The sequence below is a fragment of the Canis aureus genome, chromosome X, assembly GCF_053574225.1.
Source record: "Canis aureus isolate CA01 chromosome X, VMU_Caureus_v.1.0, whole genome shotgun sequence".
NCBI classification, from domain to species: Eukaryota; Metazoa; Chordata; class Mammalia; order Carnivora; family Canidae; genus Canis; species Canis aureus.
This window is the reverse complement of record NC_135649.1, coordinates 20,539,602-20,564,702: the sequence shown is the minus strand read 5'-3', so window position 1 is coordinate 20,564,702 and position 25,101 is coordinate 20,539,602. Positions and strand designations below refer to the sequence as shown.

Genomic DNA, 25,101 nt, shown 5'->3' with positions numbered 1-25,101 from the left:
AATACTATAGTGTTCACTAAAATATTTTTTAATCGGTACTAAAATTAGGATTCTAAAAAATAAAATAAAACAAAATTAGGATTCTATTTACTTAAACAACAATAATCACTCAGTGACTAAGAATGGGAAGACAGAAGGAGTCTTGTAAAGGTAAAATTTTAGGAGCCACTACATATTGGGTCTTAAAGGATTCTGAAACATCTTTGAATCATAATTCAATTCAATAAAAAAATGCCTGAAATAAATATCTCTGGTTTACACATACATTTTAGGAATGTCAACTTATTATTTAAAATGGGTTATCCCTCAAACTAGTATAAAGAAATAGAAGTGAAATGCTATTCCAGAGCAATCTTTGTGACTTCCCAACAGCTTACATCTACATATACTTCAGTAATATCCAAGATCAGTTACAGTTACTGTTGGATGAATGAAAAATACTTTAAGTCACTTAGGCTAATCCTGGCCTGAAGTCAACATAATTGAGGCCTTCCCTCTCTGAGCTCCTGTTTAGAGGCAGATGACCAAATGTTTTCTTTTATAGGATGGCAAACATTTGGTAACAATTTGTTGACCCGAATTTAATACCAGAAAAATACCACTCTTCATTTTTACTTGTACTCATTATACCTTAACTTTATTGCTCAGTGACAAGCATTTTTATAGTATAAAAGGAAGCCCCGCTCAACTGTCAGTCACCATGTGAATTTCTGTACTTAGAGCACAGTGAAATGTATAATTTTAGTTTCCCTTAGACTTTACTGATTTCACGTGGAGCACAAGAGAATAATCTTTGTTTCAGAGTTTTTGCTTGGTCACCTCCACACTCTCTGAGTGATGTTCTGTGGGGACTAAGGTAGCCAAATGGCATGCTGTAGGAGGCCCCTGCAACCTTCAGACTGGTTAATTGGTCCCTTAATAATAGAGAGTTAACTTTATAAACAGATGCAAGCTGATAGTGGTGTTTATGTTCTAATCATACTTGCTAATGAATAAGTCACTGTGGCTCAAGAGAGAGCTAGAAAAAATAAATAAATTCAAGGACCCAAAGGGAATGGTTGTCCTCATCTAGATCTGACTTTTCTGACCTTAATCACAGAAGTTTCCACTGAAGGTAGGCAGGTAGGCAAAGGATCAATAGATTAACTCTGAATGTAAAAGGTGCACCTAAACACAGATCTGCATGACACCAGATGATTACTACAGGTAAGAATTCAGCAAGGGGCAATTGGCTTCTTTTTTTAGATGCACAAGGCAATTATAATTGTTCCTGAAAAGTGATCAAGGACTCAACCTAAAAATCACTTCTTGGTGAGGTGCTATGTCATTATAGTGATAAACAATGAACCAGTCTTCCACTAGAAAAGGAAAAGTATTAAAAAATCAAGTGGTAACCCAATTTTAACAAAGGGTATTAAACGAAATGTAGATAAAGGGGGGATGACAAGAGCTGAGAAAAGCAAAGAACCTACAAGAAGCCTGGAGACTATAAACATTTCAATAGGAATCCAGGATAAATGGATGCTAAGGGTTATAATTTTCAATGGTTCAAATAACCTCCACCACCATCACCACCATCAATACAACAGCACAAATCAGAGTAAAACTTTGCATGGCTAATGGAAAGATGAGAAAAAAAAATTCCAAGGCTATAAAAAAATACAGAAGATCAGGTAGAAATCAGAAATTAAGAGGATGGGAACCCTGGGTGGCTCAGCGGTTGAGCATCTGCCTTCATCCCAGGGTGTGATCCCGGGGTCCTGGATCGAGTCCTGCATCAGGCTCCCTGCATGAAGCCTGCTTCTCCCTCTGCCTGTGTCACTGCCTCTCTCTCTGTGTCTCTCATGAATAAATAAATAAAATCTTTTTAAAAAAAGAAACTAAGAGGATCACCAAAACATTAATTTTCCATCTTACTATTGTTAGATCATACATTCCTAGAGGGTAGAGACTGAAGTTTATCTTTTTATCTACCTCTTACCCTCTTAGATGCCTGGCACAGAGTAAATGCTCAATAAATATTTACTGAGTGTAATGAAAAGAGATTCCTAAGTCATTGATGACTTCTGGGTTTACCAGTTAGAAAAATCCAATTCAAGCATCACAGTACAAAAGAAATATTCAGGGATCAGAAGTGGTGGCACAGAGATAGAATAAATCCATCAATTTTGCTATCTGCTGAGGAAGACTTTAAGCAGGCCACTCCCAAACTGTCTTTTCACATAGATGTGAAATGCTAAATCAAATAGTATGAGAAGCACAGGATACTTTATATACACAGTATGTGCCTGTGCAAGCAGACACAACTTTGCATATGTATGTGCATTTTATTTACTTTTTTAAATGATTTTTTTATTTTTTTGAGAAAAAGCAAGAGAGCATGAACAGGGGGTAGGGGCAGAGGGAGAGAGAGAGAGAGAAGCAGATTCCCTGCTGAGCAGGGAGCCAACTTGGGGCTCAATCCCAGGACCCCGGGATCATGACTTAGGCCAAAGGCAGATGCTTAACCAATGGAGCCACCCAGGTGCACCTGTATGTGTGCATTTTTAACTGGAGTAACTAAATCATCACTATCAGAGGGGATACAATGCAAAGTTCTGAAAAAAATGGCTTAGTGATATCAAAAGATGCAACTTTTTATTACAAAATGTGTGGTTCCAGGGGACTTGTGAATTGTTAATATGACTGGCATCCACAGAATGGTTTAAGAGCAGAGACTAGGTAAAGAAGAGTTTAAAATGTCTAGCAGGTGTGGGGCACCTGAGTGGCTCAGTCGGTTAAACGCCTGACTCTTGATTTCAGCTCAACTCATGATCTCAGTGTTGTGGGATTAAGCCCTGCCTTGGGCTCCACATTCAGTGGGGAGTCTACTGGATATTCATTCATTCTTTCTTTCTTTTTTCTTTCTTTCTCTCTCTCTCTTTCTCTCTCTTCATTTTTACTTGTACTTTCTTTCTCTCTCTCTCTCTCTCTCTCTCTCCCTCTGCCCCTCTCTTCCACTCCCCTTCTCTCGTGTGCTCTTTCTCTCTCCCTCTCAAGTAAGTAAATAAATCTTTAAAAGAATTTAGCAGATACATAAAGTATATTAAGGCAAAATAGGATCATTTGGGGGACCAATTTAAGATTATGATCAGCTGCTGGGGACAACCACAGGCACTTTACACTCGGTCTCCTGATGGCTCTCTTTACTGAACTATATTGATCTAAGCAAGGAGATGGTTTTGATAAGAAAAAAAAATCATCCCAGATAGGTGAGATTGTCAAGTACTGATTTTGTTGACTGTTATTTTATCTTACATTAGGAAAGATTTTCACAGAGCCCTCCAAACTTCCTGCCCTCAACTCACTGGTGATCAACAAGCAATTCTGAGGTAGCTGGCTGTAGCTTAGACTGTGATCTAGAACAGAGAAGCTAACAGGCCCACATGGTCTCATTAGCTCCAGGCTCTAGCCAACTGAGCTAAGCAGCCCCAGGGGAGGAGGACACAAAATGGGCTGAGAGGAGATTACGTTGAATTTACCCCACGGGAATATACGAGGGAGGCTAACGGGAGGATGTTGAGATTTGTTACTATCAGAGGAACGGGGCACCATAAAAAATATCCTGTACAAATGCTCTCTGGCCACAAAATTGTAGCATTTCTGTTTAACCTCCGCAAAAACAAGGTTTTAGTTGGGGCAAGGCGGCAAACCTGCTGCTGGTGGGAATTCTTTGGTTTTACCATAAAAGGAGCTTTGAGCTGTGTGACATGCACAGCCTAGGGAAAGGACCTGAATAATGAATTCTTGGGACCAATAACTGCCATCAAGAGTGAATCTAGGAAAAAAAAAGTGAATCTAGGATCCCCAGGGCCTGAAGTTTAGGCAGTAGGGTAGAGGAGGGGAGTCTTAAGAACATAGAATACAAATAGATCTTGCAAATTTTACAAACATGTTGTAAACACATGGCTAGGTCTCCTTCCAGGACCTTGGATGGAGACCATGCACAGGAGGGGGCCTTGAGCCTTCACCAACCTCAAGGTGAGCCTACCCTGGGAAAAACTGGTTGAACAAATAATCTAAGGCTTCGGTTGCTATATCTCAAAGTGAAATCTTATCTAACCTTCTAGTAAACATGGCAAAAACCCATATGAATTTGGGGCTAGCTGCACTCCACACATTCCCGCAGCATGGTTGGCTTAGCCCCCATCAATGCAGACCTTCATGTGGTAATGACAGTCATCATGACAGCAAGAGCATAGCAACCTGATAATTACTACATAATGCCTGTTGTCATCAACTTAAACATTTTGCAAAAATCACTTCACAAAATATTTAATGTCAGCACATCAAGATGAAAGAGCTAAATGTCATCATTTATCATTTCGAGAGTAGATAAATTGAAAAATCTCCTGAAGAACCTTCATTAAAATACATAATCATTTCTGTACTGATCATGAAACTGGTCATCTGACATGCTGGAAACTGGAAAAGGGACATGATCTCCTTTTCTCTAATATCTACAACATGGCTTGCCCATCTTTTTTCATAACTTTAGTTTGTTGATTTTTTAAAGATTTTATTTACTTATTTTTGAGAGAGAGAGAGAGAGAGAGAGAGAGAGAAAACAAGCAGGGGGGAAGGACAGAGGCAGAGGGAGAAGCAGACCCCCTGCTGATCATGGAGCACAACTCGGGCCTCGATCCCAAGACCCTGGGATTCTGACCTCAGTTGAAGGCAGATGCTTAACTGACTGAGCCCCCAGGTGCCCCTCATGATAACTTTTACTAAAGAGCCATGACAATAGGGAGATAGCAGATATTCCACAGTCAATAAAGTTAGTTTTGTATGTGAACATACTTTGTGAAGTATGTGAACTAGAAAACGTGTAACTCTGATGTGCATATGCAAAGTGTAGAATGTATCATGGTTAGGGAAGGAGGAAGGATGCTATCCTTTGTCTTTATCTATTGAATCATTTAAGTACTTAACATTTTAAAAAACTAAAAAGTAAATAGCTTATTTTGCAACTCTGCTTCTATTTACTTAAAACTGTCCTAGTCCAGTTTTGTGGAATTATAGAACACCTTAGAACTCCTATTTAATTAAGGGAGAAAAGCATTGAAAACTTTGGTCTCTAGATATTATTTCTTGTCAGTGTATCTCCTTTCCTAGTTACTGGTACTACCTATTATTTACCCTTTTGGTTCTGAGGTACTGTATCATCTTCGTTCCTTGCTATATATGAGCTTGTATATGGGAAATGTATTTGGTACACAGAATTCTAAAAATGATGTAAAAAGGTGGGGAGGGTTCAGACAGACATCAGATGATGCTATATGTAATGAAGGAAAAGTCTGGAGTGGAACCCATGTTGATAGCCTCTGTGGTTTGAAATGCCATAACCTGGCCACAGGAATGTAGGCCATGTAAAACATATAGCAGATCAGGGCATTTGGCACACCCTGATGGCTGAACCAACAACCTCTCTATAAATCATTATGTGAATACACTTGATTGCATCAGCCAAGTGCACTTGCATGTAAAGAACTGCTTCCAGGGGCACCTGGGTGGCTCAGTGGTTGAGCATCTGCCTTTGGCTCAGGTTGTGATCCCAGGGTACTGGGATCGAGTTCCGCATTGGGCTCCCCGCAGGAAGCCTGATTCTCCCTCTACCTATGTCTCTTCCTCTCTCTCTCTCTGTGTCTCTCATGAATAAATAAGATCTTTAAAAAAAAAGAACTGCTTCCATGTGCATCATCACATTCAAAGAGAGAAACTAAAGGAGTTTCCAAGACGTGGATAGGTAGGGTCTAGATTATGCAAAATGTCTAAATCAGAAATGTTTTTAATAGACTTATGACACCATATCTGCTTTATATATGCATACATTACATCCATCAGTGAGAATCCTTCCTCCTGTAATAAAAATTCCTAGTTGTGAAATTAAAATTTTAAAACATTAGCTTTGCCTGAGAGCAATCCAGTGTGTCTGATTTCCCTAAAATTCTTCTACAGGGCTCCTGTTTGCCTCCTAATTATGCCTGCCAGGGGGAGTTCTCAAACTTTTTTTTTTTTTTTGCTATGAACATCAGAAACCATCTCTTAACTGCATCAAAAACATTGGGGAGTCACGCCCTTTGTCTCACTTGCTAAACTTCCTTAATAAAGCTAACAAAAGCTTTCAGAGGCAGAATTTCATACTAGCAAATGTCAGTTAAGACCTGCAATATACAGTGAACAAACTTGCCTGCCACAGCAAGCATTCCACCCAAATGGAATGCTTTGGTATGGCTTTTATTCACTGTTCAGTCACACCGAACAGAATCTGTTCTCTAGCTGCCATCCCATTTAGGTTGACATTCCCTTTATCTGGGACTTATAATAAGCAAACCATACTCAATTTTCCGAAAGCAGATGTGCTCTTTTGGTATCCTAGAAACGGATCAAAGTATGCTTTGTGGAAAGACCTGAAGTTCAAGCCAGTGATACCAAATGGGTCTTAATATGCAACCATACAAATATTGGGTCTGGAAATTTAAACAAAAGCTTGACTATTCTAGGGAGAAGTATAATATTATCAGGGTGGTGGGGTGTTAAGAGGGATACAGAGTTGTTTTGGAGTATAGGTACCAGAAAAATCAAGTAGAATCATATGTTACTTCTATGGTTATATCAAGATCCATAATAAAGAACATTTCTTTCAAATAAGACTGGTAAATGTCACTTAAAATTGCTCACACTAGTGCAATTACAACACGCCTACAAAGCTTTCTAGACCACAAAATAGGATCATATCAATCATCTCGGGGTTAGTTTTTTGTATACATAATAACTGCAGAAATTAATCTTTTATCAGTTTATCACATCACAACAACTATTGTTAAATAATCTACAAGATAGAAAAGCAATTTTCAATTGTTCCCTGGGGTCTTCTAAGTAATGTCTTGTATCTTACGATATGCTATAAAATAAATTGTACTCCTGTGAGTCATATCAGTCATATTCTGCAGCCTGAAATCTGAAATCACCCTCATGGAGGAAAAAAAAAAGGAAATGTACTCTATTATAGAAAGCATGGAGAATTAAATTAGAAAGCACAAGAGGCTGGAGAGCTCAATGGATCTCTTATTGGACTCTAAATAAAGGCCACTCCCTAGTCTCCAGGGTGAGCCAGCATGATCAATAATGCATGAATGGTTGAGACATGGAATGGAAAGACTCTCCTGGAGGCTAAATAGAAGATGAATAGTCGCCTTCTGCCCTTACCCCTACTTTATCTCAGGCCTTGCTCTCTGATTCCCTGAAACAGGGCATTTGATTGATGTCCCAATGCTGTCCCTTGACCTAAGAAAAAACACATGCAGGGCTCAGGTGTGTTATACAATCTGGCCCCTATTCTTTGCTCAGTCTGAAATTGGGACATCATGAGAGGCCAAGAGTAGTAATAGTGGTGGGTGAAAAGCTCCCTTGCTTTATTCTCCTACTACTCACATTTTCTGGACTCACCACGTGCATTCATTTCTCTGTGGTGGTTTTCATACTATTCCCAGTACCTAGAACACCTTCTCTTCTCCACCCCTTTTAGAAATAGGTAAGAACTAAAATACTTCAGTGTGTGAAACCTAACGAAAGAGTTTGAAGAATTTCAACCACGTGAAGTATTTTTTTTTAATTTAAACTCAATTAGCCAACATAGTTTCAGATGTAGACTTCAATAATTCATCAGCTGCATATAACACCCAGTGCTCATCACATCATGTGCCCTCCTTCGTGCCAATCACCCAGTTACCCGAACCATATGAAGTATTGTGCGAGGTCAAAGAAGAGCTCAGAAGAGCTCACTGATGACCTTCTGGCAACTAATTTATCAATGTAATTAATCAGCACTGGGTTCCAAGGCAAATGTTTTTGGCAAACTAATAGTATAGGAGGTGAAATCTCATTTTACTTAAAGCTGTCTGGGCCTTCTGGAAAAAGTGGATCATGATCCAAAATTTCAGTGACTCATCAATGTCCCTACCACCTGTTTTGTGCACTATCTACAAAGATGTACCAGGTGAAGGGGTTGCCCTGTCCACACTGATTTCCTTGAATTCTGAGAAGCAAATTTATAATGAAATAGACTTTGCTGAGAGCAGGTTAACCTGCTAGCACATTTTCATTGTATCCATCTAAATACTATATAGTTTTTCAGTTTATTACAGAGTTTATTACATAGTCACTGACCAAATGGATAACAGATAAAGACAACGTAACGCTTTCAAATTGGTATCTAAATAACAAAAGATCTAAGACTAAACTATAACTTTATATTATAAGGTATCAGGACAAGATGAATTCTCAATAGGACAAAATTACTTTTTAAAGGATCCATTTCAACTCATTGATCCATAAAAATACCAGACGCTGGTCTAGAATGACAACATAATCTTTTTAATTCCTGCAAAGGGAAACTCCATAGCTGGGGTAAGTTAAACCACCATCAAATACCTGCCCAGGATTCCTCAAGAATGTCAAGGTCATGGGAAACAGGGAAAGACTGAGAATTGGTCACAGAGCAGATGAGAGAGCGGAGACAGTAGTCAAATAAATGCACTGTGGTACTCTGGGTTCGACACTGGAACAGAAAGAGGACCCTAAAGGAAAGACTAACAGAAGTCTGAAGAAAGTGACAAACATGCCATGAAAACATAAGAAATTAACAGTGGCGGGAACTCTGTACTGTCTTTGCAACTTTTCCTTAAACCTATAATTATTTCAATATAAAAAGCCTATTAAAAAGTAACAAAACCACCATGAAAGAGCAATGAAATTTGTTTGAATTAAGATCCTAGAATTCATTCAACGGCTTACCTGTAATAACAATCAGACCCTCTCTTCATCTTAAAATGCCCCTGCTCTTTTATTAATATCTTTCTATGAACTGAATTCATGATAAATGCAACCCAGGTGTTAAACCTAACACACTCCAATGCTCCCCCTCCTATGCACAGCAGCTTTGTAGTGTCAGTTAACACATTAGCACCGTCGTCCTTAATCCTTCTGTAACTAAGTTCCTGAAAGCCCGACAAGGTGATTCTGGTCTGGATCTATGTTCTTGGGGAAAAAAGAAAAGACACACATATGCAGTTTTTCAAAGACATAGCTGTGACTTACAAGGGATGACATTTGAGCATTTTGGAGCATAAACTGCATTTGCTGGGCGAACATGGCTGCGGCAGTCTTTTGTTGAATCAGATTGTTCCGCCCATTAATTTCCAGCTGTGTTTTTAAGTGTGGAGGAGGGTGAAGGTACTTGCAGTTCTCTCTAGCACACCGGCCCTGAAAATGAAGAATTAGAGGAATGGGCTTAGAGGAATGGGCATTGATATTTCTAAAAATTTGGTAACGAAATAACAAAAGTTTATGCAGCTTCAAGTACGTGGTGGGTGGGTGGGTGGGCTGTAACTTTGCATTAATAAACTTATTTCGTCTTTGGACGAACCCTCTAAGAGTGATACCCTTGTGATCTTCACCTTCCACCTGAGGAAAGGAGACTAAGAGAAATTCACGCAGCTACAAAGTGATAAAACCCGAACCAAAACCCAGTTAGTCTGATTCCAGAACCCATTTTCTTTTCTTTTTTTTTTTAAAGATTTATTTATTTATTTATGATAGACACACACACACACACAGAGAGGCAGAGACACAGGCAGAGGGAGAAGCAGGCTCCATGCCGAGAGCCCGATGCGGGGCTCGATCCCGGGACTCCAGGATCGTGCCCTGGGCCAAAGGCAGGTGCCAAACCGCTGAGCCACCCAGGGATCCCTAGAACCCATTTTCTTAGCTGCTCTGTTCTGCCCTACTTTGATATGCATCAAATTATGTTTAAAAACAGAATATTAGAGGGTGCCTGGGTGGCGCAGTTGATTAAGTGCCCAACTTGTGGTTTTGGCTCAGGTCCCAATCTCAGGGTGGTGGGATCAAGCCCCGTGTGGGGCTCCGCTCTCAGCAGGGAGTCTGCTTGAGATTCTGTCAGCCCCCCGACCCTTGCTGTCTCATAAATAAATCAATCTTCTAAAAAGACATAAAAGAGTAGGAATACTATGATACTTTCACAGCGTTATGGATGTAAATAAAAATTTCCCAATGTGTCATGCATGTTAAATAAGATTCAGGATTTGCATTTGCATATAGAAACAATCAAGAAAATTGAGGGACAATGTTAGATAACTATATACACATAAATATACCTGATACATTTTAGATCCAGTTTTCTGGACAATTCTGGGTCTAATATACTTTTTCCTGGATTCATACAATGTGAGAAACATCCTGAAATCCCGTGATGTTCTGTTCATCAGAGAATAAATGTTTATACCTGCCAGTTATGTTGTTCTTTAGGTTCTGGAGGCAATGGCCCTAGATCTCTTGGATAATTGAGACCAAAGTGTATTTTGGAGTCTTGGCTCTTTCGAAGTCTTATTGATGGTTTACATACTTCCAGATAGGATAATATGTTAGTTCTGGGCAATCAAATATGCCTTTGGTGTTGCCTAAATGCTGACATAGCTGCTAATTATGGTAACTGCTATGTGGCAGAAAAGGCCGTCTCTGGATAGAGATTTATCACAATGTCAAATGTGTCCTGGTGTTCTGTTTGTTTAACTCATGAGCACTATACAAAGAGGCTGCTGATGATCCCATTTGTATTACCAGACACCCACTCCCCATAATAATCGTTTTCAGACAAGCACAACTGTAAGCAATCCTTTTTCCCACAGATGCTAAAATTCTTTACAGTGCATGAGCTTATCGGAGAGAGGGGTGGAGAATAAAGGCAGCTTTTTTAGGGGGCGGGTAACCCAGGAGTGCACGCTGCTAGAGCACCTGAATACACAGGAGAAATGAGTTAGTTCATCAAGTGTTTTTAACGCATACTATGAATTTTTCTTTACTTAAGATGGCTAAACGGTTCCCACAATCACTCCTCCACATTGAGTTATCTTAAAGCATTCCTATAATTTCACTGCAAACCAAGGTGCATCCTTCAAAACTTTATGGAGCTACACTGAACACAAACTCAGATGCACTGCGAGAAGCTGAGTATAACTTAGAACATAGCTTGAGAAATGCAAGGAGCCACTATTTTTTTCTGTCAGGTTTGTCCTTTCATTTCTCCCGAAGATCACTTTATTTTAACCAAATTAAATGATTTAGAACATCAAGTCATATCTTACTTTCAACATACCTTTACATTTCTCTGCATATCCTGGAAAAGGAAGCATTTATTGGTAGGAAGAGTTGAGAATGGTATTAACCCAGTATTTCTGATTTCATAAAAGCAGCTTAGGAATATCTACATAATTTCAGTACATAAAAGGACTGTACAGAAATCCTTATTTGTGTTCAAAAACACAATAATGGAGGTCCTCCCTCCTCCCCCCACTAATGTGCCCCCTAGGAGAAAACAGAAGCTTCATTTTTACACCTACCACAACCTGCAGGGAGGCAAAGTCACAAAGGTTCTAGTTCCTAGATTCTCCACCCTCCACCCAGTGTAATAGATTGGGGTTCTCTGGCTCAGAATTTTGACAGCCCCTGGGGAAGCAATGATGTTTGGTGGCCTCCACAGCCAAGCATACTAGTTTATACTTTGGGGTTTCTCTTCCTCCTCCTGTACCCTAATATTAAGATTTCCCCAAGGCTTGGTCATAAATCCTCTGCTCTCCTCTCTAATCTCTCTTCCCTGGAGAAATGAAGTTCTTATAAAGTTTCATCTATCACCGCACTGGCTCAGATTGTAAATCTTTCTCTCTACCTCTGTTCCCTCTTTGGAACATCAGTGCTTTTCATCACTAACTGCAGCTGCATTTGGAGATCCTGCCCCCTAACCAGGTCTAAATAACTTACTTCTGACCTTCCTTCTCCGTAGACGGTTTTTCCTCTTCCTGCACCGTCCCCATTTAGGATCATTGCTCCAATTCCCATGCTTTGGGACAGTTACATAGCAGCCGTGAAAAAAGAAATAAGGCACCTGATGAGCAGGATTGCCTGAGGATTGCAAACCCACCTTGATAGCTTTTCCAGACGAGTGGCAAACACAACCAGAGACGTTTACACAGAACACAGTTTGTAACCCCTTCCAAAAAAGCTTTATAATGAGGGCTGTCTCTTATATTCAGGAGTTCCAAACAATAGATCAGTTTAAACAATAAAAAGAAAAGGAATACATTAGGATTTTACCATTGTTACAATTTAGAGTTTTAACATCATTTACATTGAATGCAATGAGAGAGAGGGGGGAAGAAGCCAGGGAGGGAGAGAACGTTGTGTATTTGGCACATTTCCTGCCAATCTACAGATAAAGAATTACTGCCTGACTTTGTGCTTTTATATTACTGTCCTTTACATATAATAACTTTTCTTAAGCTTTGTCTTGGAAAACTAATGACATTTGTACAAAGCAAAAACAGTACACAGAAATAGAAAAAGAAAAGAGAATTACATTTTAATAATTACATCAAGTTGGGCTGTAAAACTCAAGTATGGGATATGAGGCCCCATAAGACTTCAAAAAAAACCTTGTTCATCTTAGTTATGAGATTTTACTTGATTTATAAAGCATTCTCTTTTGAACGACAGACTCCAAATTTAATTCTATAACAATGCAAATGCATAGCAATACTACCTTACCAGAGACTGCTGCTTATGTCAAAGAAAGCTTATAAAAGACAAAAAAATCTGCATTTTCTATCCAAACAATAGATGATGAGACCAAATAATGTAATATCGATGTTATCTGTGGAACATAATATTTCAAAAGAAAACCAAGCCTCTTAAGTTTTTTCAAAATGACTTTGGAACTCAGGGTAATATATTTACATGCACGAGACTCAGTGATAATAAATCTTTTCCATATAGTATTCATTCTTCAAGAGGCCCGAGCTTAATTATAGGCCAAAATACTTTCATTAGAGTTTACAGTGGGGGGATAAGCTTTGTTTTGACATTTGCTAACATTTGCTTTTGGTCCTTGTAGGGGATTAAGGCTTTGATAAACACCGTGGGGATGGGTGGGGGTGGAGCCAGGGGAGGGGAGGGATGGCCCAGCACAGTATGTGATCACCTATTGTTCTTGGCCACTGGAAAACTAATGACTAGAAAGGTTCGAGTATTTTCTTTAGACCAGCTAAGCACTTTGAATGGGTCACAAGATATCCTATCACACTGGGTCTGTAACAGTTCAGAAATGATATTGGTCTGAAAAAAAAAATCACCCCTCAGGTTCCCAAGCCACATCGAAGGTGTCCCAAGCCCTCCTTCTAGACCCACAGGTCCAGAGTTGCCATGTGCTCAGTGGACCACATCATAAAGGACTCTACGAGTCTTGGACTTGTGACAGTTGCCATCCACTGGAAGAGCTGGCTCTATCCAAAAGATAGTAGCTAAGGCTTATCAAGACAAAGAACTTCCTATGGAGTGGCTGGGTGGTGTAGTTGGTTGGGCTTCGGACTCTTGGTTTCGGCTCAGGGTTCTGGGGTGGAGTCCCAAGGCAAGCTCCATGCTAAGCAGGGAGTCTGCTTGGATTCCCTCTCCTGCTCCCTCTGCCCTTCCCCCACCCCATGTGCACCTGGCACTCTCCCCCCCTAAATAAAATAAATCTTTTTTTTTTTAAAGAAAGACAAGTCTCTCTCTGCCTCCTCTACACATGGAAAATGAAAGCAGCATCGCAGAGATGAGTGTGCAAGTTCATGTATGCTTGCCTGAATTTCGCTTCTTTTCCATTTCCTTTTGTCTTAAAAACAAAATCATTCTCCTCTGGCCTTTCACTATGTTACTGAGTTAAGAAAATAGCAAAGTGATTCAATAGGAAAGTGGTTCTCTGCTGAAATAAAAGCCACTACGCCCATGAATCTTCCAGTTCGCCCTTCCCATCGACTTGCTTTGAAATTGCACCCAAAAAGCAGCAGGGGGAGAAAATGGTCAATGAAACTTCTGAAATACATCTGCATCAAAAAGTTGATGACAGACAAAGGAAAAAGTTGCAGAGCATTTGTAAAACCTCCACAATTCAATCTATTTCCTTTTTCCTACCTTCAGGCTTTTGACAAATGAGTACAAAGCCTTTGACGGAGAGAGAAAAGTAGCATTGTAGAGATTCAAATCCCACCTAAGTCTTGGGAGTTATGAGAGTGAGTCTGTCAGATCCAAGATTTCCCATGTACTTGGTGGTAGAAAAACCCTGTGAAATGTACTTTTTTTATGTTCCTAAGAGAAAGCTCTACCATCCATCAGAATAAGAAAAGGACCCTAGGAAGCTGAAAATTACCCTTTGTCAGTCACAGAAACAGCTGTTTGCAGAATGACTGGCTTCTTCAAATACATTTGGAATTAAGGGGTTGGGGGACCCCTCCCCTAAAATTCAATAACTGGGTTACCTTTTCAAAGACATTTCACAGCTCTGCTAGGTGACCAAGAGTTAAAGTGAAATGCTAAATAAAGGCAATGAACAGATGATTTGTTCTATGAAACAAATTATGTTTTTTTCGTTTTAATGATCATGTGTTAAATGAAAAATCCTATTGATCACAGTGCCCCACTGACACATACTAACATGCATAGACACGGCTTCTCAGAGGAAGTAACAGTTATTTGAGAATTACAAATCACACATCTGAGGTTGCCTGGTTCCTACGACCATCAAGACCTATTTAAAGGCTAGGAACAATCTAAAGGAGCTAAAAGCAAGGGGGAGAGCAACATAAACTGAGTATTAGCCAGATGTCAGCATACTAATGGCTAATTTCCCACTTTCTTCCACTTAGGGTTCTGTCTTTCTAAAAATGGATATAATCTGCATCATTTTCTCCTCCAACATTATACAATCTATGAACATTGATAAATATGCATACAGAGCATCCTTAAATCTTACATACAACTTGTAATTTAAATTTGGGATGCAGACGAGAATCTTTTTTTTTTTTTAAAGTCTTTAACAAACCATTTCCTGAAAATTCTAAAGGCAAGATTAATGAGGCTGAACATAGACCCCTATGGAGAGGAGCAGCCAAGTACACACACACACACATCCCAACTGCAGTCAGCTCTGCATCTCATTTCCTTATGCTGCTGAACTCTGCTTTCTTGACATCCCATTTATGCATACACAGGGCAATGACTTTGGTGCAAACTGGACATCAGGTCTGAATAGGTAAGAAGCTGGGAGGAGGGCAGAAGAATTTTCTTGCCTATCTGCCTCAAGAAAGCTTTAAATTTGTGACCTTGAAAAAGATGAAGGGAGTAGGCGCAACGATGACTATTCTGAAACAGTCCACTAAGATAACTTGATTACTAGCTTGTAACATTTAGGGCTGAACTGGATTTTGAGGAACATCTTGTGTGCCTTTATCTTCCTGAGAAAGTAAAGACTAAAGAAGTGAGAGGACTTGTCCTACTTTACAAGCAGCACGGTAAGGACTGAAGCCAAGTTCCCAGGCTCGCATTACCCAATATGGATTTTCCATTCAAATGATTCTTCCCCTGTAAAGATTTGCCTGGACTCATCTCCCCACCCCCACTCTCCTTCACCTCTCCCTCTTTTGTGCCTCCATCTGCACCTTGCACTCAGTTTTATCCCAGCACTTATCACTGTGCACATCGATAAATTGTTTGCATGCCTAGACTTTGAGCTTATCCAAAGGCAGGACTCTATCTTCTTCATCTTTGAACCTCCAGGGATGTTTCTGTGCCTGGTGAAGAGTGGTCATTCCATATGCTTGTTGAGCGAATGAATAAAGTTTGTGAGAATGATTTTATAGGGAGTAACACTAAGTCTGCCTTAGAAGCCTACTTGCTTCTCTGGCTGTTTCCTTCCATTAAGTTTTCTTCTTCTGGGATCCCTAGGTGGCGCCTGCCTTCGGCCTAGGGCGCGATCCTGGAGACCCAGGATCGAATCCCACATCGGGCTCCCGGTGCATGGAGCCTGCTTCTCCCTCTGCCTGTGTCTCTGCCTCTCTCTCTCTCTCCCTCTGTGACTATCATAAATAAATAAAAATTAAAAAAAAAAGTTTTCTTCTTCTTCCAACACAAGAATAGCCAACTTATGAATAAGGCCATTCCTGGTTGCCTGTCCCAAATGACTGGTTATTCTATTCAGGTCTAAAAAACAGCTAATTCATTTCTTCTTCTTCTTCTTCTTCTTCTTCTTCTTCTTCTTCTTCTTCTTCTTCTTCTTCTTCTGCTTCTTCTTCTTCTTCTTCTTCTTCTTCTTCTTCTTCTTCTTTTTCTGCTATGAATATATACTTTGGGGTGTATGTGACACAATGGCTGAAAAATCCTGGTAATTCAATATAACTGAACCACAAGGGTCATGAATCCATGAGGCACAGAGATACAAATCCTGGGCTGATTCCAGGGGTCTGTAGCCACAAGAACCCCTAGGATATAGGGCCCCACAGGGCTGAATAAAGGAACCTGCAGCTGATTCATATGTAATCAGCACCTGAGTCCACCCAAGGGGAACACTGAATTTCCAGGGTCAACTTCAAACACATTGCCTTCACCAGCTGCTCCACCCTGACCCACATTTCTCTGAACAAATTACAAGTCAAAATCCCCGAAGCTACTCAGACAAAGGTAGAATATGTGGCTTTACAACGAACACCAGGTGAGGCCTTCTTGTGGGTCTCTATTGCATATGCTGACTTCTTCCAAGAAAAATATTCCCACTATACCTCCAGACCCCCTCCCTCACCCGTTCAGCTGCATTCACATCAAACATTTGTTTTCAGATAATCCTGAGCTTAAATTTTTACGTGAATTTTTTTTGAAGAGCAGATAACACTAAAAACCATAGTGACTGTTTGCAGTGAAACCAAGCCTGCCTTGCCAATATCTCAAATCTGCTTCCTGCCCCTTCTTCTATGCCACCCACCCCTCCCAACCCTGTCCAATCTAATTGAATACTTTCAATTGAATTAGAAAAATATTAACTGAATATCTGTTCAATAATAAGCTCCTCAAGAACTTACCCTCTCTGTTTACAAAACAGCTAACTGGAATAAAATGAAAGCCCCCAAACAATGAAAGTACACTGGTACCAAGTTACCAAAGTCAGAAGGCACTTCTCATGCTACCTATTCATGGATGCTGTCTTTAAACTAGTTTGATGGCTGCCAACATTAAATGTCATTAAAATACACAAAACAGGAAAGAAAACATGACATTCAATTTGTTATTCTAAGGAACAAAATACAAATAAAATCATACAACATAGGCTTTGTCATGGAACAACAAACAGGAGTGTCTTTCTCTCGTCCCATAGTCAAATGTTGGGCTCTTAGGGTTCCTTCACCACTCTTTTTTAGACACCCCACTTAGTTACGTATCATAGCAATACAGACCCAGGACAAAGAGGACTCCAGCTGCTTGCACCCTTTCTTCCTGGCTGGGGCTTCTGCCTGGAACCACCACCACCCCTCCTGGCCCCGGGTTGCCACATTTATCAGATAAGAAATATAGAACTCACAATCAAATTGAATATCAGACAATGAACAATTTTTTAGTATAAGGATGCTCTCCATTTAATATATTATCTGGCAACCCTCTCCGTATCCATACTTCTACCCTGGTGAGTTGAGCTAAATAAAATCAATCCTCAAAAACCCATTTTACTCCCTTTACCTTAAGGATATAAGGATTTCCCTCCATGGAATCAGCCCAGGCTCTACTAGGCCTTCCGTTGCCCCAAGCAAAGTAGAAGGCACCCTCAGTCCCCTCTTACCTGACCAGCTGCAAGGAATTTAAGGAAGTTGGCTGTTGGAGCAAGCAATTTTTAATCCATGGCTCCTCCCACCAAAAGCTTCACACAGCTCCCTCCTACCCGTCAGCCACTCTACTTTCCCACCCACAGTGGCGCAATCCTATATTCAAATGACTTTGTGCCTGCCCTGGGCTCCTCCTTTTAGCTTAGGACCAAGAAGGGCATGGCCGGTGACGACCAGGCCTAACTCCTCTGATTTGGAATTTATACACATATTTGGAACTTAGGAATTACTACAGGAAGATGAGGCTTTGGTGTTTTGAAGGTTTTATTTGAGTGTGGGAGGGGTAAGGAGGGTGGGTTAACTATTTTTTTTCTTCAGCCTTGTCTGTGGGATACTCAAATTTCAGCAAAAGTCATCCATTAAAGCTGAGCAAAATGATGGCTTAAGCATCATGTTTCCAAAGACACACATAAGATCTATGCAGAAACATATTCAAAACATGCAAACAATGGCATGAATAGCCATTATTTGCATAGATGTCTTTTTCAGTCAAACCTTGATTACTCATATTAAAAGAGAGGGAGAAGTAAACGGGCATGGTTAATTCTAATGAACAAAATAATATATTCAGTAAAAATGGCAATCCATAATTGCCCTCCCACAGCAGAATATGTATATCACAAAAGTGGTTATTGTGAACATTTAGGAATCCATTACTAGACATGGTCCTGAATTTATTTTTTTTAGTCATTAGGCATGCAGACTCCTCTCGTTCCTGCTTTTGCATTCAATTGTCGCAACATCACCCATCACGTAGTCTCTGGAAAACTCCATTCTTGAGAGAATGACGGTGAAAATAGGAGATGACATCTTAATATAATCACGAAAACAGTTTTGATCTCGCAGACCCCAGAAAGGGTAGTCCTGTAGTCCTTAGACCACATTTGGAGTGCTGCAGTCCCTAGTAAGTATGCAATGATCTCTGGTGTAAGGAGCATTCACTCGTCCATAAACTCTATAAGGACAGAAGCCATGTTCTATGCATGTTGTAGTCCCAGCAGAGAAGCCAGCGCTTGGCTGGGAGCAAAGATTGGCAAGCGATTGATTGCTCATCTGCCTGATCTTTGACCCCCAAATTTCAATACCTCATAAACTTCACTTAAGTTTTTTCATATTTTTCCTATGACATATTAACAAGCCGTTTTGAAACAAAAATGCTTTTAATTGCACTGTGCATTCCAAAGCATTTATATTCCATGAGTGCAACAGAGATAGGAATGTAATTGATGACTTCTGTATTTTTAAATGCAGAAATTCACAGAATAAGAGCAAGTCCGTCCGTCTTAAAACATTCAACGAAAAGATGCAGATGCCCTTGTTGGAATTATCAAAGATTTAGAATAAGGTCAGAAAGAATGAAATCGTACTACCCTGGGGAAGTTTATATGTTTACAGGCAACACGTAATGGAAACACAGTCAAGCTGGAAAGCATTCATCAGAGTGCGTACCGGAAACCACTGTTTCCAAGAGAGGAGCCTCAGAAGCCCAGTTTCTTGGTGAAATTCTTATAAGAATGACAGACTACATTCTCTCTTGGAAACTGACACAACATCAGAGCATATTAAGGCATCTCTCTCATATGTCCTACAGTAAAGAAACCTGCTATCCTGGGACTCCTGGATGGCTCAGTGGTTGAGCTTCTGCCTTTGGCTCAGGGCGTGATCCAGGGATCCTGGGATCGAATCCTGCATTGGGCTCCCTGCAGGGAGCCTGCTTCTCCCTCTGCTTATCTCTCTGTGTCTCTTATGAATAAATAAATATAAAGTTAAAAAGAAAAAAACCTGCTACCACAACACAGCTGAATCACAGAAGCCATCCTTCTTTTATTCATAAAACACCTTTTACCAGTATCTCACTAGACTGCCCCTCTGGAAAATGCTGATCTAATACTCCCTCCTACTAAAGCTCAAACCAAGCCCCAGGGCATCTGACAGGACAAGTTAGTTTTCCCTTCATATTCCTTATTTCTAGTTCTCTCTTCCTTACTAGAAAAAGACAGTGAAGTTCCAAGAACTGGATGTTTCGTTGAAATGACTTTGAACATTTTTGCCTTTGCTTGGGTCTGCTGACAGCTAACAAGGAGGAGCTTTTCCCTATGATTGCTACAAAGAAAATCTCACAATCATTTTCCCAGGTTTCTTCTTTCAATACTTCAGCCAGGCAACCACTGGAGTACCAACTTTAGGGCTTATCAAACAGGCTTCCCCTACACCGTGACTCCAGTCCCTTGAAGCCATGCCACCTACCTTAGGTTTCCCATGACTTAAAACTGCACTAAAACTTGGGAAGTAAGGAGGTATTTGGCAATCCCCTCGATTCCTAAGGGTCTTAGTTTTACACTCAACTTAAACCTGGGGTTTCCACTTGGCAAAACTTAGTTTCCTGTCTCTGAGTGAAAAGAAAGTTTCAAAGAAATAAAGTTTCAAACAGCTCAGCAAACTTCTAAGGAGCCTATAAAGTGGGAAAGGCACTGATGATTGTTCAGCTTGCAAAGATTTATCTTTGTAGGGCTCAGTATGCCACTGAGAATACGTTAAATAATTGCATCTCTATAGCCAGGCACGGATCCTCCACCCAGAGGTTATACAAAGGGCAGGTATAGTTATTGATTTACCTTTGCATTTTGAAATTAGAGGAACAAAGATGACAATCAGTCCCTCTTTTGCTAAACCTAAGGCTTCTCTCAGATAAAGAAATTTAAAAGCATGGTATCCAATCAGCTGTTTGTGGAGTCTTGCTAAATTCACAAATGTGAAATCCAGTTTCCAGCCCCAAAGAGAGGCCAAATGTATCCACTTGAAATAAGCATTTTCCTCACACGCTTACCCCACCACCAGACTAATGTGGAATTGCAATTTCCAAGCAGGAAGTCTTAGGGGTATTGACTGCCATTCAAATACTCTGAGGCAGGGACTAAGCTTATTTTGTTAAGGGTAATCTATTTTTGTCACCAAAACTCTTAATGAAAACTCTATGCCTACCTTGTTATTAAAATTGTAGGCATTTTAGAGTACCAAATTCCTCCCCCCAAAAAACTTTAAACTCCAAACGCATCGTGTACTTAAAGTGGCGTTTTGAAACCAAGTGATTTTTTTAAAAAGGGTATCTGAAAACTAGGCCAACTTCCTGTTTGTTTTGTTCTGTGAACATAAAAACAAGCAATTTTATTGCTACAAATGTTTTCTCTTTTCAAAATAAAGATCTATTCTGCGTGGCCTGAATATCTGCCGAGTATATTAAGCTTCATCTGCAATTGGTTTCAGGGATGTGAACATAATTGAGAATGTTCCAGATGCAACTACAGAAATTACTGTTAAAAAATATATGTTTCAAAATGAGTCGCTCTTAGTAAATACAGCAACCTTGTGGAGCTCACCTTCTGCTCTCTGTGAGCGGTTAATATTTGATGATGATGAAACTGTTCCTAGTATTTAATGAACCAAACAAGGCCATCCACAAACAATGTCACTAGAAATGGCATGAGTTTAACGAAGATAGAATGATAAGTGGAGATTTTATATTTTAAAATAAGTCAATCTCTCAGCCATAAATGTCTCATAATCCTTATGAAGGAGAAGCTGAAATATGACCTCTGTCAAAGAATGCTTATCTCCAGATCTGAACAAGGCAAAAATAAAACAAAGTGAAGAACAGCAAAAGTTAACTAGTTTTCAAACCTATTATTTGTACTGCCAAGTCAGTTGAAGCAGCTGGAACAAGAGTTATTGGGGGATAATACACTTGTAAGTGTGTAATGTTCTTGAACCACGTGTACCCTCTCTATTAAGTTTCTAGAATCATGGCTATAGTCTAACTAGTGCCTTTTAATTACCTCAATCCTTATTTGGGGGAGGGAAAAAGAAAAGAACACCCCTCTACTCTACTTTCATTGTGCCTTCCCTGAAAATCAGAAAATTAGAAAACTTCAGAAAGTGTGGCTTTCTGAGAGAAAAAAAAAAAAAGGCCAGTTCGTGTCTCTCCTAACAGGTAAATCAAATTCCATTCTAGAAAAATATTTCAGAAAGTGATACAGTGAAATGAGTTAGGTAGTCTAAAACATCAGTCTGCCAATCTTTTGCACTTGTTTTTCTACTAAAGATAACTAGAGCGTGTAATTAGCTTTATTTCATGTTTTACATCGAATTTATATACCAGATTCTGGGATGTAAGGTCAAATGATCCTTCGGAGGCAAACTGTGACCATTTATGAGGGTGCTGGGGAATAATTGTGTCTCTAGTCTTAGCACATGCTCCTCAGCATGTGACAACTCTTGACACACATTTGGAGAACAGGTTGAGGCCTTGTAAAATTATATTTTCCATTCATATCTTGAAAGCAGTCATAATGACAAAACCCATTTGAGGGATTTATAGAACACTGTGGTCTGGTTTGCATTTTTTTCACACCACTTCCACTTGAATACCAGCTGACTTTCCTGTGTATTTACCGCGTGCTGGACACCGTTCAAAGCGCTTCATGTAATTTCCACAATAACCCCGGTCAGTGTTTTACTGAGAAACAGCAAGGTGAAGAAAGACCCACAGAATGACAAAACAAATGGACCAGAACAAGTATTTGAACCGAGATGCGCTGGGTCTGGAGCTCACCTTCTTACCCAGTACAGTACTGCTTTGCAATCCTTCGGCATGTGTTAAACAGCGGAATGAGCTAGTTCAAATACTTCTGCTGCCTGGGCCATTATTTTCCCTCTAAGATTGTAACAGAGATTGCACATCAACTGACAGTTAGGTATGCCCAGAAATGATTTAATAGATAAATGCACAGCAGGGATGTTTTGTTAACTGCCTAGGGATCTCGAGGGACTTGGAAAAGAATAAGAGAAGGTACCTAAATGTTCACCTGAATAGTCACGGCTACCTTTACTGTGTATTTGGCCACGTGCTGGGCACTATTCATGGTGCTTTATATGCACTATTAAGTCTTTCATCCTCAGTGAAGCAGAACAATTAGGACAAACACGTCTTCTCTTAGCACAGATTTTTAGTAAATGTTTGCATGATAGAATTTTGGCCAGTTGGTCTGGGGGAAAGCGGTGTCATATGATCAGGAGTTGGGTTAAGAGAGCTTAAGCACAAATGACCAGGGCTGGACAAAAGCAACAGTCCAGCAAGAATCCACAGACATGAAACAGATGGAAGTGGGCTCAGCAAAAGTTGCTGGTGTGCATTTTGTGGCTATTGTTACTGCCCTAAGAGAAGAAGCTTTGCAAAGTACAGTACTGCCATTCAGAAGCAGGTTTACTCAGACTGTAGATGCCTGAGTGCTAGAGGTTCCATACTATAACAAAGCAGAGAAAATCTTCAAACAATGACAAAAGATCAACCTTATCACAAAAGAAGTACCAAAGTGTTCCTCTGAAGTATTTCATCCCACTGAAAGCACAGGCAAATGATATTTCACATATACTGCACACACCACCTCGCAAAAGTCTATGCCACTGAATGCTCGGTTTTAGTAGGGATTTGCTTTAAACGACTAGGGAGTGTCTATACTCCGAGGGTGCAAAGAGGGGTGATGATTTGTAGTCCTGAAAATTAGGGTTTGACTTTTTCCACACTCCAGCTGTAGCCTATGAACAATAGCTACGTTTGTTTCTTTTCTATATTGCCAATTTATTTTGGGTTAAGTACATTATCCACAAAGTAATACTAAAGATTTCAAAAGGCAAATCAATATTTAGAGGAAACAGGTACACACGTTAATAATATAAATATATCTGTTCTGGGGATCCCTGGGTGGCGCCTGCCTTTGGCCCAGGGCGCAATCCTGGAGACCCGGGATCGAATCCCACATCGGGCTCCCGGTGCATGGAGCCTGCTTCTCCCTCTGCCTGTGTCTCTGCCTCTCTCTCTCTCTGTATGACTATCATAAATAAATAAATAAAATATTAAAAAATAAATAAATAAATATATCTGTTCTATTCAATATAACTTATCATTTAGGCTTTTCCACAGCTTTTAGAAGACAAAATAATACAGATATTTGTTGATGACACTAATGGATCTGGATCTTATAATTAGAGAGTAGACAATTGCAAGTGTAGCTATGCTTTTAAAGATGGTATGATAAAAAAAAAGATGGTATGATAGAGAGGTGCCTGGGTGGCTCAGTCGGTTAGGTGCCCAACTCCTGGTTTTGGCTCAGGTTTCGATCTTATGGGTCATGGGATGAGCCCTGCCTCAGGCTCAGCACTCAGTGGGGAGTCTGCTTGAGTATTCTATCTCTCCCTCTCTCTCTGCCCCTCTCCCCATATCTCATTCTCTCTCTTTCTCTAAAATAAATCTTTTAAAAAAAGACTATGTGATAGGGAAAATAATAATAATAAATAATAATAATAATAATAATAATAATAATAATAATTCCAGTGTTGACATGAATCCATTGTTTGGAATCACATCACAGGCTATTTGTACTTTTGACTTCAAATGTATCTGTTCCTAGACAAGGCAGTAATACATCTAAATTGTAAGATGAAAGCAGTATTTTATCAAAAAAAGTTCTCGACTAGGATCTAAGTGCCCTGGATTCTAATTATCTTTAGAGCATGGCTAAATGATTTTCCAGTTATGGTAAACAGTTTGGATAGGAATAATTCCTGCCCTTGTATACCTCACAGGTGCTTTGAAAGAATATAGGAAGAAAATGCAATTTAGTGTGCCTTGGAAATAAAATCAGTACAAAGTGTAAAAAATATTACAACTATTTTCTTTATTACTTACAATAGAACTAAAATTGTTACTGTGAATTAAGTATAAAAAATACTACAGATTACAAACTATGCTTTAGCATTTTGCTTCTCCAAAAAAGGTCTTGCATTACTATATGGGTAATCCTTGATTACATGGGTAATAGAAATTATCACATGCCCAGGGATGGAATTTATATACAATGTTAAAAAGCCAAGGACACTTTGCTTCTCAGAACTAGATACCAGAGGAAAAAGAAAAGATCCAGGTTTTAATCTTATCCTTGAAAATAACTGAAACAATAAGCTAGGGCCTACTTGGGAGACAAGTTTATCTAGTCAAAAGACACTTTCCCACCATCACAGGCTCCTTACTTAAAGATCCCACAGAACACAAATTTACTTTAGAATCTAATGAAGAAAACACTTAAAGTGATTTCTATTATATATGAAACATTTGGAGCATTGCACCTTTCGGTTGGTGCTTTTTCAATTCTTACATCATTACAACTGCTGCTGTATTTTATTTATAACATATATTAAAATGATCAAAAGAAATAAGGCAAGTCTTTTTCCCCAGGTAAGTTAGGAGAACAAATTAAGA

General features: G+C 39.6%; 1 protein-coding gene across 11 annotated transcripts in view; it reads right to left on the bottom strand.

The window, feature by feature from the left end:
• MBNL3 (muscleblind like splicing regulator 3) overlaps nucleotides 1-25,101 on the bottom strand; it is a 113,327-nt gene that overhangs the window by 21,983 nt on the left and 66,243 nt on the right. For 8 of the 11 annotated variants that reach the window (XM_077888056.1, XM_077888058.1, XM_077888062.1 and 5 more), the window contains one exon: nucleotides 9,139-9,303. In XM_077888056.1, the coding sequence (XP_077744182.1) occupies nucleotides 9,139-9,303 (165 nt within the window). The other 3 variants (XM_077888065.1, XM_077888064.1, XM_077888063.1) reach the window with 3 other exon arrangements.